Source organism: Hibiscus syriacus, unplaced genomic scaffold (assembly GCF_006381635.1).
Source record: "Hibiscus syriacus cultivar Baekdansim isolate YM2019G1 unplaced genomic scaffold, ASM638163v2 tig00110540_pilon, whole genome shotgun sequence".
NCBI classification, from domain to species: domain Eukaryota; kingdom Viridiplantae; phylum Streptophyta; class Magnoliopsida; order Malvales; family Malvaceae; genus Hibiscus; species Hibiscus syriacus.
The window spans coordinates 251,791-265,043 of NW_024062772.1; the positions used below are offsets into that span (position 1 = coordinate 251,791).

The 13,253-nt window shown below is 33.5% G+C and overlaps 1 protein-coding gene across 1 annotated transcript; it reads right to left on the minus strand.

Annotated features, from left to right (window-relative positions):
* Window positions 1-2,681: 2,681 nt before the first annotated feature.
* LOC120130265 (ubiquitin carboxyl-terminal hydrolase 18-like) lies at window positions 2,682-7,337 on the minus strand. The gene is made up of 12 exons (XM_039147525.1): window positions 7,228-7,337; window positions 6,812-7,144; window positions 5,766-5,916; window positions 5,609-5,697; window positions 5,381-5,466; window positions 5,136-5,298; window positions 4,900-5,023; window positions 4,352-4,509; window positions 4,120-4,204; window positions 3,784-3,996; window positions 3,531-3,592; window positions 2,682-3,250 (listed from the first exon to the last, which is right to left on the minus strand). The coding sequence occupies exons 2-12, from the start codon at window positions 7,063-7,065 to the stop codon at window positions 2,725-2,727; spliced, it is 1,911 nt and encodes a 636-aa protein (XP_039003456.1). The 5' UTR covers window positions 7,066-7,144; window positions 7,228-7,337; the 3' UTR covers window positions 2,682-2,724.
* Window positions 7,338-13,253: the final 5,916 nt, after the last annotated feature.

Consider the following 13,253-nt stretch of genomic DNA (forward strand, 5'->3'; position numbering starts at 1 on the left):
TAATTTTACCTCATATATTTAAGGATAATTGTAATAATATGTCTCTATGTATTATTTTCTTTCAATTAAATCTCTATTTTTATTGAATAAAAATAATATTTTTAATAAATATATTATTATGAGTCAGGTCGAGTTCGGATTTTATCTCAAAAAAATTAGATCAGGTTCAAGTCGGGTGGAAGGTGTATATTTTTCAGGTCAAGTTCGGGTCGAGTGAAGAATTTATAATTTTAAGGTCAAATCAGGTAGACCAAAAATCCGACCCGGCCCATGCCCATCATAATCTTATACAAAAGGATCGCATCAAAATTAGTATACGTTCAAAAATTTTTAATCATCAATGATATAACATTATCCGTAAACCCAGTTGCTTAAATCTAAAATTTCTAGAAAAATAACAATCTTTTTTTAGTATACTAATCGTCGTTCGATAGTGAATCGTCTCTTCTTTTTCCTCATTTTTTCTAACCTACCTTTTCTTTTTATTCGAATTTAGTTTTCGATTTTTCGATTTTTATGGCTCAAACCCTATCTCTCTCCCTACCATAACATTAAATTCCCAACTCAATTCTTTGTCTTGTGACTAATAGTATCAAAACAAGAATCCATTGCTATTGAAAACCAACATAGATCTAACCATTTAATTAGATCTTCAGCATGATGGGCAAGTTTTATTGAGTAATTAAAGCCTAATACAGAAGGAGAGGAGATGCAACCAAATGAGGTAAAGTTTAATTAAAGAAGACGATACATTTGGTAGATGGGAACAAATGATGAAGATGGGATTGGGGTAGGGACGAACGCAAGATTTTATGTTGTGGGTGAATTTAAATTTATAAAATTTTAGGGGGCGAAAACAGATTTTTAACAGGAAATATATAAAAAAAATAAAATATATGATAATTTTAAATTTTTAGTAGACGACTATCCCATCCGCCCTTTCGGTGGATTCTTGATTTGGGGTAATTGTACTTTGTGGTTTACAGCGAGAGGTTGGTTGACGAAGGTGATGGCGACGTTAAGTCCAACTCTTTGGTACTGCCTGTGGCTCAAGTGCCTGTGGGATCCTATCCTTCACAATATCATCAACAAACAACAAACAATTGCATGTGGACTTCTTCCTATCCTTACTATCTTATGGTAAAGTACAAAAAGGGTCCCCGGACTATAGTACACTATTTTTTTAAGTCTCCCAATTATTAAAAGTTATAAAATAGTCCCTCGACTATAGGGTATTGCTTTGTTGGGTCCTTCGACTATTAAAAGTTACAGAATGATCACCTGACTATTCATTATGTTCCAAACTCGTCATTTTCCAATAAAAAATTGACGACAATCTCAGCTGGATATTAATCTGCTGACTGAGACTCAAACTAGGATATGATAAAATCTAATATCCAAATTTCAAACGACTATCATATCTTAGAACATAATAAATAGTCAAGAGACTCAACAAACCAATATTCTAAAGTCGGGGACCATTTTATAATTTTTAATAGTCAATAGACTCAATAAAGTAACATCCTATAGTCGAGGGACCATTCAAGCTTTTTCATGTTTCTAGTTGTAATACTGCAGAATATTCCGAGAAAATTCGCGAGGTTCAATGGTCTGATAGGCAGATCTTGCGAGATTGTTGTTGTCGATGAACAACGAAGGTCGTGGATGGCGAGTCTAAGACACAAGGAAAGTGATGGTCAAGTCTATATTGGGTGCGGTTGGAGAAACATCTGCATTGGAAATAAGCTTAAGGCAATGGATTGTGTTGTAATTGAATTCATTGGAAATGGAACTATGCCTGTGTTTAAACTTCACAGTATGCTTTTTACAGAGTGGTTTCATTTTTCTTTCTGTGATTTCAGATATGGTATTTGGTTTATCTCATTGTTCCTCTTTTTGCAGAGGTTGAAGACGATGAAGATGACAAATGAATGGCAAATTACCCTAATTCCAACGCACCTCCGTGATCAAAAATTATGAGTGTACAATATCGACATGTTAAGAATTATCTTTAAACAGATATTACAAATTACATCATTCAAGTTTCTTCAATCTCTTATTTTAGTTATTAAAGATTAATTTTTTTCTTATTTTAGTTATTAAAGATTATTATTTTTTTAATTTACCATCAATTTTGATCCGTTTTAATACCTAAAACATTAGATATAGTTTTAAAAAAATTGAACAAAATAGTACTAAAACTTAACATTTAAGTATGATTTTGAAAAAAAAGAAAAGTTTAGACATTAAAACAAACCAAAACTGATAGTTTAGGTATTAAACTTATAATTTACCCTATATTTTATTAGCAAAGGAATTCCTGCAACTAAATTTAACCCATCTTCCACCGCCACTGTGTCAATCCTAAAATGGTTATGGGCCATCTAAAATTTGGTACAACTGAATTTGATCGATGGTAGACATTTCCATCCATTTCTTTCAATGATATATGAGAACAAAAATAAATACCCGATTACTGCAACTGCAAATCATCAGGCTGTGCTTCAGCTCTCTCGAAACGATAAGGTCGATTCGGATTTCAGGCCTGTATTTCGAGCAGATGTCTCGTCCAAGAATGTAAAAATACTGTTGTAATGTCTAAGTAGAAGATGGACTTGATTTGGAAATGGCCATATCAATGTCTTCAGAATCTTGCACCACATAATTTACTGCTACCGGTGAATCTAACTCGTAAATTTTTATTTCTTTTGTAGATGATGAGCGTTACCTTGCATCGTCAACCAGGTTCGTACTTTCGGCATTTGGAGCTACGGAGCTGGTTGCAACAAACAGATCTTTGTCAACCTCTTTATCGGAAGAACATGGCCGAGTACCACCCTTGTTCATATTCTCCGGATTTTCTCTCACGGCTATATTATTAACCATATCTGTATGGTCGCCATCTGTTCTGATAACTTGTGAATTATTCTGGAAAGAGGAATTGTTTTCACAGAGGGAAAGTTCCTCAGTAAGTGACGCATTTGACTTGAACTGAACCGCATCAGCATCCTGATGTTGATCAATAGCATCATTTCCTGTAGATGACTCGACTTTAAGTCCAGGAATTTCTGAATGCAAACTACCGTTCGACAACATGGATGGAGAAAGGCTAGGAGAAGTAATGGACTCGTTTTCAGGTACAGACTGAATTTCTTTCGCAGGACAATGTTCAACATCGGATTTCATTGATTTCTGTTCATCCTTCCCCTGAGATCCCGATGTTCTAAGACACGACGGGCGTACAGAAACCCTGCAAAAATAGGAGCACTTGTAAAGATATTAAACAAAACAACAAAAGCCATAAATTCACATGCAAATAGCAGGATACAGAATATTCATATGCATGTCTTACTTGATCCCATAAATTCACAAAGGTTACATTTTTTTACCGACAAAAACCATATATTATATGCCCTCCTTTATCAATTCAGTACACCATAATATGTCCATAAATCAAGGGTTTGAACAAGATAAAGGAAGATCAAAACTGGCTTTAGGTGCCAGAATTTATTTAGGGAAGAAAAATGCACCTTCTATATAAAAGCATATATGCCCCCTGAGAAAGTACCTCTTCCAGTTCAACCCTCATGACCTGAGAAAAGAGGCAGAAAAAAAGTGGAGATTAAAACTGAAAATCCAGATAAAATCTCTTTTTTTCCTTCTGTCAACCCTACTACTTTGTAGTGATGATTGAAGGCAGATGACACAGTGAAGTTTTATAATAGGTGCCACACTCGCAATCCGAAAAGGGAAATGGTGGTAAAGACATGAGAGAGTGAATACCTTACAATCATCAATTCTATACCAGTTTCCCCTGAAATCTTTGGTACAGCAGATGTAATGACCAAAATAGGATGCATTAAGCATGTCCACATGGACAACAACTGCATAAAGATTATATACATTGGTATCATCTCCATCTTCACTCATATAATGGGTAAGATCTAATGTCTCAGGAAAGCTGACTCTTTTGTTGAGTTTTCCAAACCGGCCACTCTGCAAAGATTTTCAATAGATATTTCACGATCATAAGACAAAACTTCAATAATCACCAAATAGAAGCATCTACTGCAACATCAATAAAGCCAACAAATAACACAAGCATGATGTAGGTAAGACCTGAAATCTCTTCAAGGCAATTGTAAGAATGTTTGGAGCCCATCGTATAGTAAGCCGCTTCCATGCCTTGACATAGTCATTGCAACTAAAAAGAATAAACACCATAGTTAAACCAAACAGTTACACATCAATGTACTATAAAAACATAGATAAAATTCTGTCTCAAACATCTAAAATCACGCAAGTTAAATTATATAGATCCTGAGGGCAAGTAGAGGCGAAGCAGTCATACCCATCACATTTGTACATATTTTCCCCATGAAGCCACTCTTTAACAGTGAATTGTTCAAGGCATTCCTCCAGCGATGAAGCATCTCCATTAATTTCAACAGTTAAGTCCATCATATTTTCATATTGATTTGAAATCTTATTGCAATTTGAACAAATCACCTACAAGGTTTTAACATGATGATAAAGCAATAGAAATAAGTGTACAAAACTTAAACATGGAGAAAAACCAAGCAATGAGATTTACATAAAGGATAATGGCAAAATCAATTGCAATAGCCTTTAATGGTAACAATTTCAAACTATGAACAAAATCTCACTAAGTTAAGGAGCAACACTCTTATTCACATTGAGTTTCCAGTTCATATAGGTGCTCTTTTTTTTTTGGTGTTGGGGGGGGGGGGGGGATGCTAAATCAAGAGGGAAATTGGAAAACACAATGTTTTAAAACATTTTTCCCTAACAGAATCATCGATACAGTAACTTTACCAAAATGTCAAATAACCAAAATTCAATAGAAAAACAAAAAAGAAAATAAATAGAATACATCACCTGAGACTGCAGATGACCACCATATAAATGCTGAATAAGGGTTGTCTCTTGAGAACTACGATCTACAGCTTTTTCTCCACCAAATTCATCGAGGCAGATTGATTGCATTGTATCAATAGCAAACCTGAAAAAATAAAGGGCAATGGATAATTACAAATAAATCTAGAAGTTTAAAATTTCCTCTTGTTAATTTCAAGGTGTCAAAAGAAAATGCAACAAATATGAGAGATGCTAACCTCATGAATTCATGAGCATCCTCTTGTCTTCCATAACCAAGATTACCTCCAATATTAGGCAACCGTGAGAGAATATTAATTGGTGAAAATGGATTCTGACTCTGGCTTGATCTTTCAACGTGAGATTGAAGTTCGCATAGAAAACACCAATCATTACGTCTGCCTGGAAAACAGAAATAAAAATAAAGGTCAGATGCTGTTCAATAATAACCTTGAGTGTAGCAAAGTTTAGTTTCAAATTTTACATTCTTTCCGATGCCCTTTCTCCAATAAGTAAGCAACAAGAGGCCGGGTAGATACAAGGCATTGCAGAACCACATTGGCAAAGCAACTGCAGGGAAAGGAAAAACATGAAAAAATAAATAGAGATTAAAATAGTAAACATAAACTTACCCAGTCTAATAAAAAGTTCTAACATTTTTAAGGAAAAAAAACTCCAACAAAAAGAAATAAAAAGCATGGTAAATATGAACCTATTCCCACAATTCAAGAGTCCACACGGAGGGAATCCCAGTTTCTCCCAGTTGAAAAGTTCTACAAACTCATTATATGGGAAAAGAACCTGGGGAAAAAAGAATATGAGTTCTAAATTTACTTCTATTGGGTTTTAAAAAATGTCAAAAGAATAACCTCTCTTGGCTTCTTGCTGATCTTAGAAGTTCCACAGGAAGGAACCAAAGCAACTCCTGAAAAAGGTTTTGATCTGGCAGTCTGTGTTGAATTTACTTTACACTTTGTCTTATGCCCATCTTTCCAGTGCACCTGCTGGCAAGTTAAGGAGCTGAAAAGGAAAGAAAGTAATAAGACCAAACCAATCAACTGATGAGTACATTAACTACGACCTTCGAAAATCATTGTTCACTAGCATGCTAACAGAAAATTTTTCGTATATTGGACAACATATGCCAATTTTGAAAAATCTCGTGCATTGTTAAGTATAATTGACTGATGAATTGATCAAAATCTCAACATCAAATTGTTTTATATACATCATCATCAGTGTTAAATAAGTCTGGATTCAACCTAGATTAAGGACAACAGTAATTTCACAGACAGAAAAGAAGAAAAATCTAGGAAACCCCCAAAAATGCAATTCGTTCAAGATTATTACCCATAAATCAGAAAATACCAAATAATTATTCTTTTTATATACAAAAATTCGAGGAAACCCCAGCAAAAACAATTCTTTCTATATTCTTACTTATGAATCAGAAAATACAAAATATTTTTCATCCCTTTTTATACAAAATTCCAGGACTCAGCAATTATTTTTTTTTCTCTAAACTCATACTATGAACCCGAAAATACAAACTACTCCGCACAAACAAATTTCGTCCTGATAAATCAGAAAATATACCAGATCACCAGTAAGACTGACATAAAACAGAATATATATCAGAAAATATCATAAGAAATTTAGCTTACCTCAATGTAAAACCGAATATATATCAGATCCAGTAAGACAGATACATAAATTTTAGAAAGCGGTCAATCAATGGGATTGAAAGAGTATTAAAAAAATCACAAAACTTTCTCATTTACTTCCGTTACTAGAAACTTCAGCTATGACAATAATGAAAAAACAGTAATAACCATTAAACACCGTAAAATACAATCATGGAAGAAGGGGATCACACAATAAAGTAAATCTTTTAAGGAAAAAAGGCCTAGCGTACCAATAACGAACAGATTTACAACGCGAACACTTCTTGGGGGCGGGATTGGAGCAAACGGCACAGGTAGAGACATCGCCGTTGCTGTCGATGGGGATGGAAGGCATTTTCGGTCCACGATCGAAACCGGAGTCGACTTCGAAGTATCTCGAGGCCGTATTCTTGATCAGGTGAAGAGCCCCCAAAGCGAGAACAAAAAGCGTGAATATGAATTGCAGGAACCAATTCGTATCCAACGTTACTCTACCGACATGCATCTACGCCGATCCTAGGGTTCGTTCTTCATCAATCTAAATTTACCCAACTTCCAATTTTCATATTGAATTCACTGTCACTCTAAAAAAAACCCAAAATACAAACAAAAATGAGCAAAAACTATAAGAAAAAAAAATAATCAATTACATATTGAATCGAATTACCTTAAATAAAGAATTGAACGAGATGCTGAAACCCTCCCTTTGCTCCTCTTTACTTATGCCTACCTCCACGCCGTTTCTGAGGCTGAGGCTCAGGACAGTTGGACTTGGGTCCTTCAGTTTTGTAAGTAGAGTTTCGGATCAGGGACGTTTAAATAGTAAATATATATATATATATATATATTAGGGTAAACTACACGAGTAACCACTCAACTATGGTTCAAAATTAGTTTGACCATTAATGTTTTGATTTGATCAATCAGACCATTTAATTATTTAAATGCTTTAATCAATCAACCATCCGTTAGCAACTAACGTAATGGTCCTAATTTTAATAAATTAAAATAAATTTAACCCTCGAATCAAGAGACGTCATGTGTCATTTATGATACCTGTCATCATTCGATTGAAAAACTAAATTTATTTTAATTTATTTTTTAATTTAATAGATTTATTATCCCTAATCACAAAGTGACACGTGTCATCCTCTTCAAAGAAACACGCAACAAGCAAGGGATATGAACACAGGTTCCTTTGAACTGATTTGGTAGCACCAAACCATTGAGCTAAGACATTCTTTTGGTATAAATTGGACAACAAAAGATATATGCATATGTTTTATGTAAATGCTTTACTCAAAATTAATAATATTTTATATATCTTAAATTTTAATTTTTTTTATTTTTTAAATTTTTTTAAATATATTTTATCTTTTTCTTGACTTATTAAATATATTTTATTTTTAATTTAATATATTTGTTGAGTTAATCGATCGACGGAATCGACCAAGAGGGGGTGAATTGGCAATTAAAATTTTGGTGGAAGCTTTTGCAGAAAATTGAAAGTAATTGCACAGCGATTTAGAGTGGTTCGACTTTCTCAATCAAAGTCTACGTCAATTACCTTAGCTATCCACACTAAGGATTTTCCAACAAATTCACTAATTTGTTCTTTCTTTTGAGGCCAAAGAGATAACCTTACATCTCCCTCAAGAATATACTTCAAATATTGATAACACTCTTTCTCAAAGAGAAGATTACAAATTTGCAAACTTACAAGGAAATCCTCACAAGGTAGATTGTTTGCACAATTCTAGAACAAAGAAAAGAACACTAAAAAATGAATACAATTGAGTACAAGTAGTGTTCTTGAAAGCAAAATGAATATTGAATGAAAAATAGGCTTGAAATGCTCAAACTTGAGGTTTGATGCTTTCTCTTTGATTCTCTCTTGATTCTTGTTGATTGTTGTTTCTTGTTATTGATCAATAGCTTCTAAGCTTGTTTAAATACACCTTCAAATGATTCTGAACGTTGGGGATGCTTAGTGGAGTTAATAGAGCCGTTTAAGTGTGAAAACAATTAATTAAAGCAGTTGGGAGCATCAGTGCATCGATGCATACCCATGGTGCATCGGTGTAAAATTCAAATATTTTAACCGTTGACCCCTTAGTGAATCGGTGCACTAAGAGTGCATCGATGCATCAAGTGCATTCGATGTTTCAAAATAGCCAGAGTGCATGGATGCATGGCTGGTACATCGATGCATCAAATGTATTCGATGTTTTCATAAAATCCTCAGTGCATCGATGCATGAAATGCATTCAATGTTCAATTTGATTCATGGTGCATCGATGCATGGATTGATGCATCGGTGCATCACTTTGAAAAATTGATTTTAGGCTTGATTTTGGTTCAAAATACTTTGAGAAAATTGTTTCAAATATATATTAAGTATAAAACACAATTTTACACATTTAGTAAGGTTTGAAATTGATCTTGAAAGACTTGGAGTAATATTTTGATATTCGATTAATTAAATCGAATATACTTAGAAAATCATTTGTAAAATCTTAAAATTCATTTAAACTTAATTTGTTATATCGAAACAAAAAAAATGTTTTCAACAATCTCCCCCTTTTTGATATAACAAAACATTTGTGTAATTTTAATATTTTCTTTGAAAATAAATTTTGAAAAATTAAGTTTAAAATTACTCCCCCTTACTTTAACACTTCTCCCCTTTAAAACATTTTAACACTTAACATTTTATTCCCCTTTTTGTTAAATCAAAAAGACTTAAAAATCGATTTAAACAAGGTTTTGAAAAACATAGCCAATTGATTAAATATATATATAGCTTAAGCTGCTAAGATCACAATCAAAACAGAGATTAGCCATTAGTTTTATAATCAATATTCATAAACAAATGTGAAATGACATAATTGGTCATAATGTAACTAGTATGTAAATGATGCAAAAAATAAAATTAATAAACATTAAGCTCATAATGAAAATTCAAACCAAATATATATAAATATTAAGTTCAAAAATTCATAAAACAACAAATAAGTTCAAAACATCCAACAACCATCAAATTTAAACATCCAGAAACATCAAAATCAATCCAAGTTTGAAAATCCAAGAAAAACATAACAAGGAAACAAATCTACTCCATCGGAGGATCGGGAGGAGGAGGATAATGAGCTCGAACTTCAAGAGTGAGAGTGTCCATTCGTTCAGGCATCTCCCGCTAAAACTCAGTAATATGAGACTCCATGGAGGCAAACCTCAGATCAAATTACTCCAAGAAGGATCGAAAATATGGTGGCATTTGATCTTCTTGCCGTGCCGGTTCCGGTGCAGGCTCATCGTCTGGAACATGATCATCGATATCTTGCATAAGTTGTTGAAACTCAGGGTAATCGTTAGCAGCCGATGCCGAAGGAGGAGGAGGAGCACGAGAAGAGCTAGGAGCAGCTCGTGAAGAGCTAGCTCCCGGAGTTTGCTTACCGGGTTGAAATACCCAAAGACCGATTTCCTCATCTTGTTTTCAATCTGCTTTCTTCAAGGAGGTAAGATTGATTTGATTTTGGAGTGGGATAGGATTGTCGAGAGAGACGTCTAGACCGAGTTTGATAAAGAGATTACTCAGAAGACATCCATAAATCAATATTTTGACATGTTTTGAAGGATCAATGTTTATGATGTCCACTAGTTGACTAAAAATAATGTGGGGCAGATTTATTTTGATCTTATTTTTATTACAGTGCATCCACCATAAATCCCTAGCACGAAGAGTGGAGTATCTACCTCTGGATTATCTAAACCACCAAGAGATCATCAAATGAGGAAAACGATATTGATGAGATCGTAGAGTAATAACACTAGAATTTGGATCATAGGGATATTCCACATTTTCATTCTCATTATATGACCCATTATCATCTAACCCAAAATGGAAAGCTATAGTCTCGGGGTCAATATTAATATATTGGCCTAAAAGATAGGATCTAATGGCTATAGTCCCACATTGAGTTTCGTTTTGAATACATACCGCATTGGAATAGAAATGCGGACTAATTGTTGATAAAAGATAGGTTTGAGCTGAAACATTTTATCAAACTTCCAAGCTTTAAGAATTGGAAGATATTCAAAGTCAATATCTATTATAGCTTGAAGAGAAGGAATACGCTCTTCCCATATTCTATAAGATTGAAAAGAATTTATGTACCTAGAGTACAATTCGTCTCTACGACGCTCAGGCATGTTAAAACAAGATCCTAATAGAGATGTAGGTGGAGGAGGAACGGGATTAGGAACGGGATTAGGAGGTTGGTTTGAACAAGAACGACTCAAGTCCTAGGGCGTTTGGGATTTGACATGTTTTAAAGATTCGGAAAATGAATGTAACCTGCAATTTGAAACACATGTATGCACAATAATCAATCCCAAAACTCAATTGAGTCCTCAATAATTCAAGGTTCTCTAAACCGAATCCTAATGGGCAAGGTTTTGAAAAATATTTAAAAATAATTTTTGTAAAATCATAATATGTATAGTTTTTTATGAAAACAACATAATTAAATCAAAAACATCAAATTTAAAAATTAAATTCAAATTTTTGATTTTTTTATTTTGAAAATTCAAAAATTTCTTTGAAAATTTGTGAGTTTTTGATGAAATTGGTTGTAAAATCTAGTTTGTAATCATCAAACAATCAATGCCCAATAAAATTTTCATCCTAGAACTAATAAAAACTAGTCCTAAGATTAGAATATGATAAAATAGATATTTTTAGAAAAATACCTTGAAATTTTCAGATTTGAGAGGAATGGGATGTTATGTTGCACGATTTAATGATAGTAGCAGGATTTAGAGAAGAAGTATGAAATATTTCCGAACAAAACCAAAAGATTTGGAACAACTTTGAGAGTAGGAGAGGAAGAGGAGGCATATGGCTGAAAGAGTTTAGTTTTTAGGGTTTGAAACAAATGAGAAAATAAGCCTTATAAACCCCAAAACCCGACTGATACATCGATGCATGGCCTTGTGCATCGATGCACATTCAAGGCGTGCATCGGTGCACCTTAATCGTGTATCGATGCACATTCAAGGATGCATCGATGCACTGTTAGGTGTATCGATGCATGAAGCACAAAAATATCAAAATTCTGTTTTAAACACTCAAAATGCTAAATTAATTGGCTCTAGTGGTATTGACAACTCATATATTGAAAAATAATCATGTTCAATCAATCAAATTAATCCTTAAACTACTTTTGAACATAAAATTAATTTTCATCAAGCAACATAAACTCCCCCTAACTAATAGCAAAGAATGCAATAAAAAATTATTATTATAAGCATTTTTCATTTATACTTAAAAGTGATAAAATTATTTTAAACACTAAGTGAAGATAGGTCAGTTAAACCTAATTCTCTCATAAGTGTCCAAAATCTTTCCTTGTCTAAAGGTTTTGTAAAGATATCCGCTAATTGGTGCAAACTATCAACAAATTCTAGAACTACATCTTCCTTAGCGATATGGTCTCTAATGAAGTGATGTCTAATTTCAATATGCTTAGTTCTAGAGTGTTGGATGGGATTTTTAGTGAGACAAATAGCACTAGTATTGTCACACTTGATAGGAATGGTACTTACTTTAATTACATAATCAAAAAGTTGTTGTTTCATCCATAAAACTTGTGCACAACAACTACCGGCTGAAATGTATTCCGCTTCAGTGGTAGATAATGCAACACAATTTTGTTTCTTTGAAAACCAAGAAATCAACATATTTTCAATGAATTGGCAAGTACCAGAGGTTCTTTTCCTATCTAATTTGCATCCTCTATAATCCGCATCAGAGAAGGCATGCAAGCTAAAGCTAGAGTCTCTAGGATACCAAAGTCCTAAACTAGGAGTGTCCTTAAGGTATCTAAAGATCCTCTTAACAGCTAGTAAATGTGATTCCTTAGGGCATGATTGAAATCTAGCACATAAGCAAACGCTAAACATAATGTCCGGTCTACTTGCAGTTAGATAAAGCAAAGAACCAATCATTGGCCTATATAATTTAACATCCACACATTTAACTCCTTCATCTATGTCAAGCTTTGTTGATGAGCTCATTGGAGTGTCATGTGGTTTCCCATTTTCCAGTCCAAACTTCTTGAGCATGTCTTTGACGTACTTAGCTTGATTGATGAATATGTCATCTTTTCTTTTCTTGATTTGGAGTCCCAAGAAAAATGAGAGCTCCCCCATCATGTTCATTTCGAATTCACTTTGCATTAGCTTAGAAAATTCTTGGTAAAGAACATCATTAGTAGAACCAAATATTATATCATCGACATAAATTTGAACTACTAATAAATATTTACCTTTATGCTTTAAAAACAATGTAGTGTCAACCTTCCCTTTTGAAAAACATTTTTCAATTAAAAAGTTTGACAATATTTCATACCAAGCTCTAGGAGCTTGTTTTAAACCATAAAACACTTTTGTCAATTTAAGAACATTGTTTCTCACTATATTACCCTTTTCTTAAGTATACCCTTGAGCAACAAGTCTAGCATTGTTTCTCACTATATTACCACTTTCATCAAGCTTATTCCTAAACACCCATCTAGTACCTATAGTAGATTTATTATTAAGCCTTTCAACTAATGTACATACTTTACTTCTCTCAAATTGATTTAACCCTTCTTGCATAGCCATAATCCAATGTTCATCTTTTAATGCTTC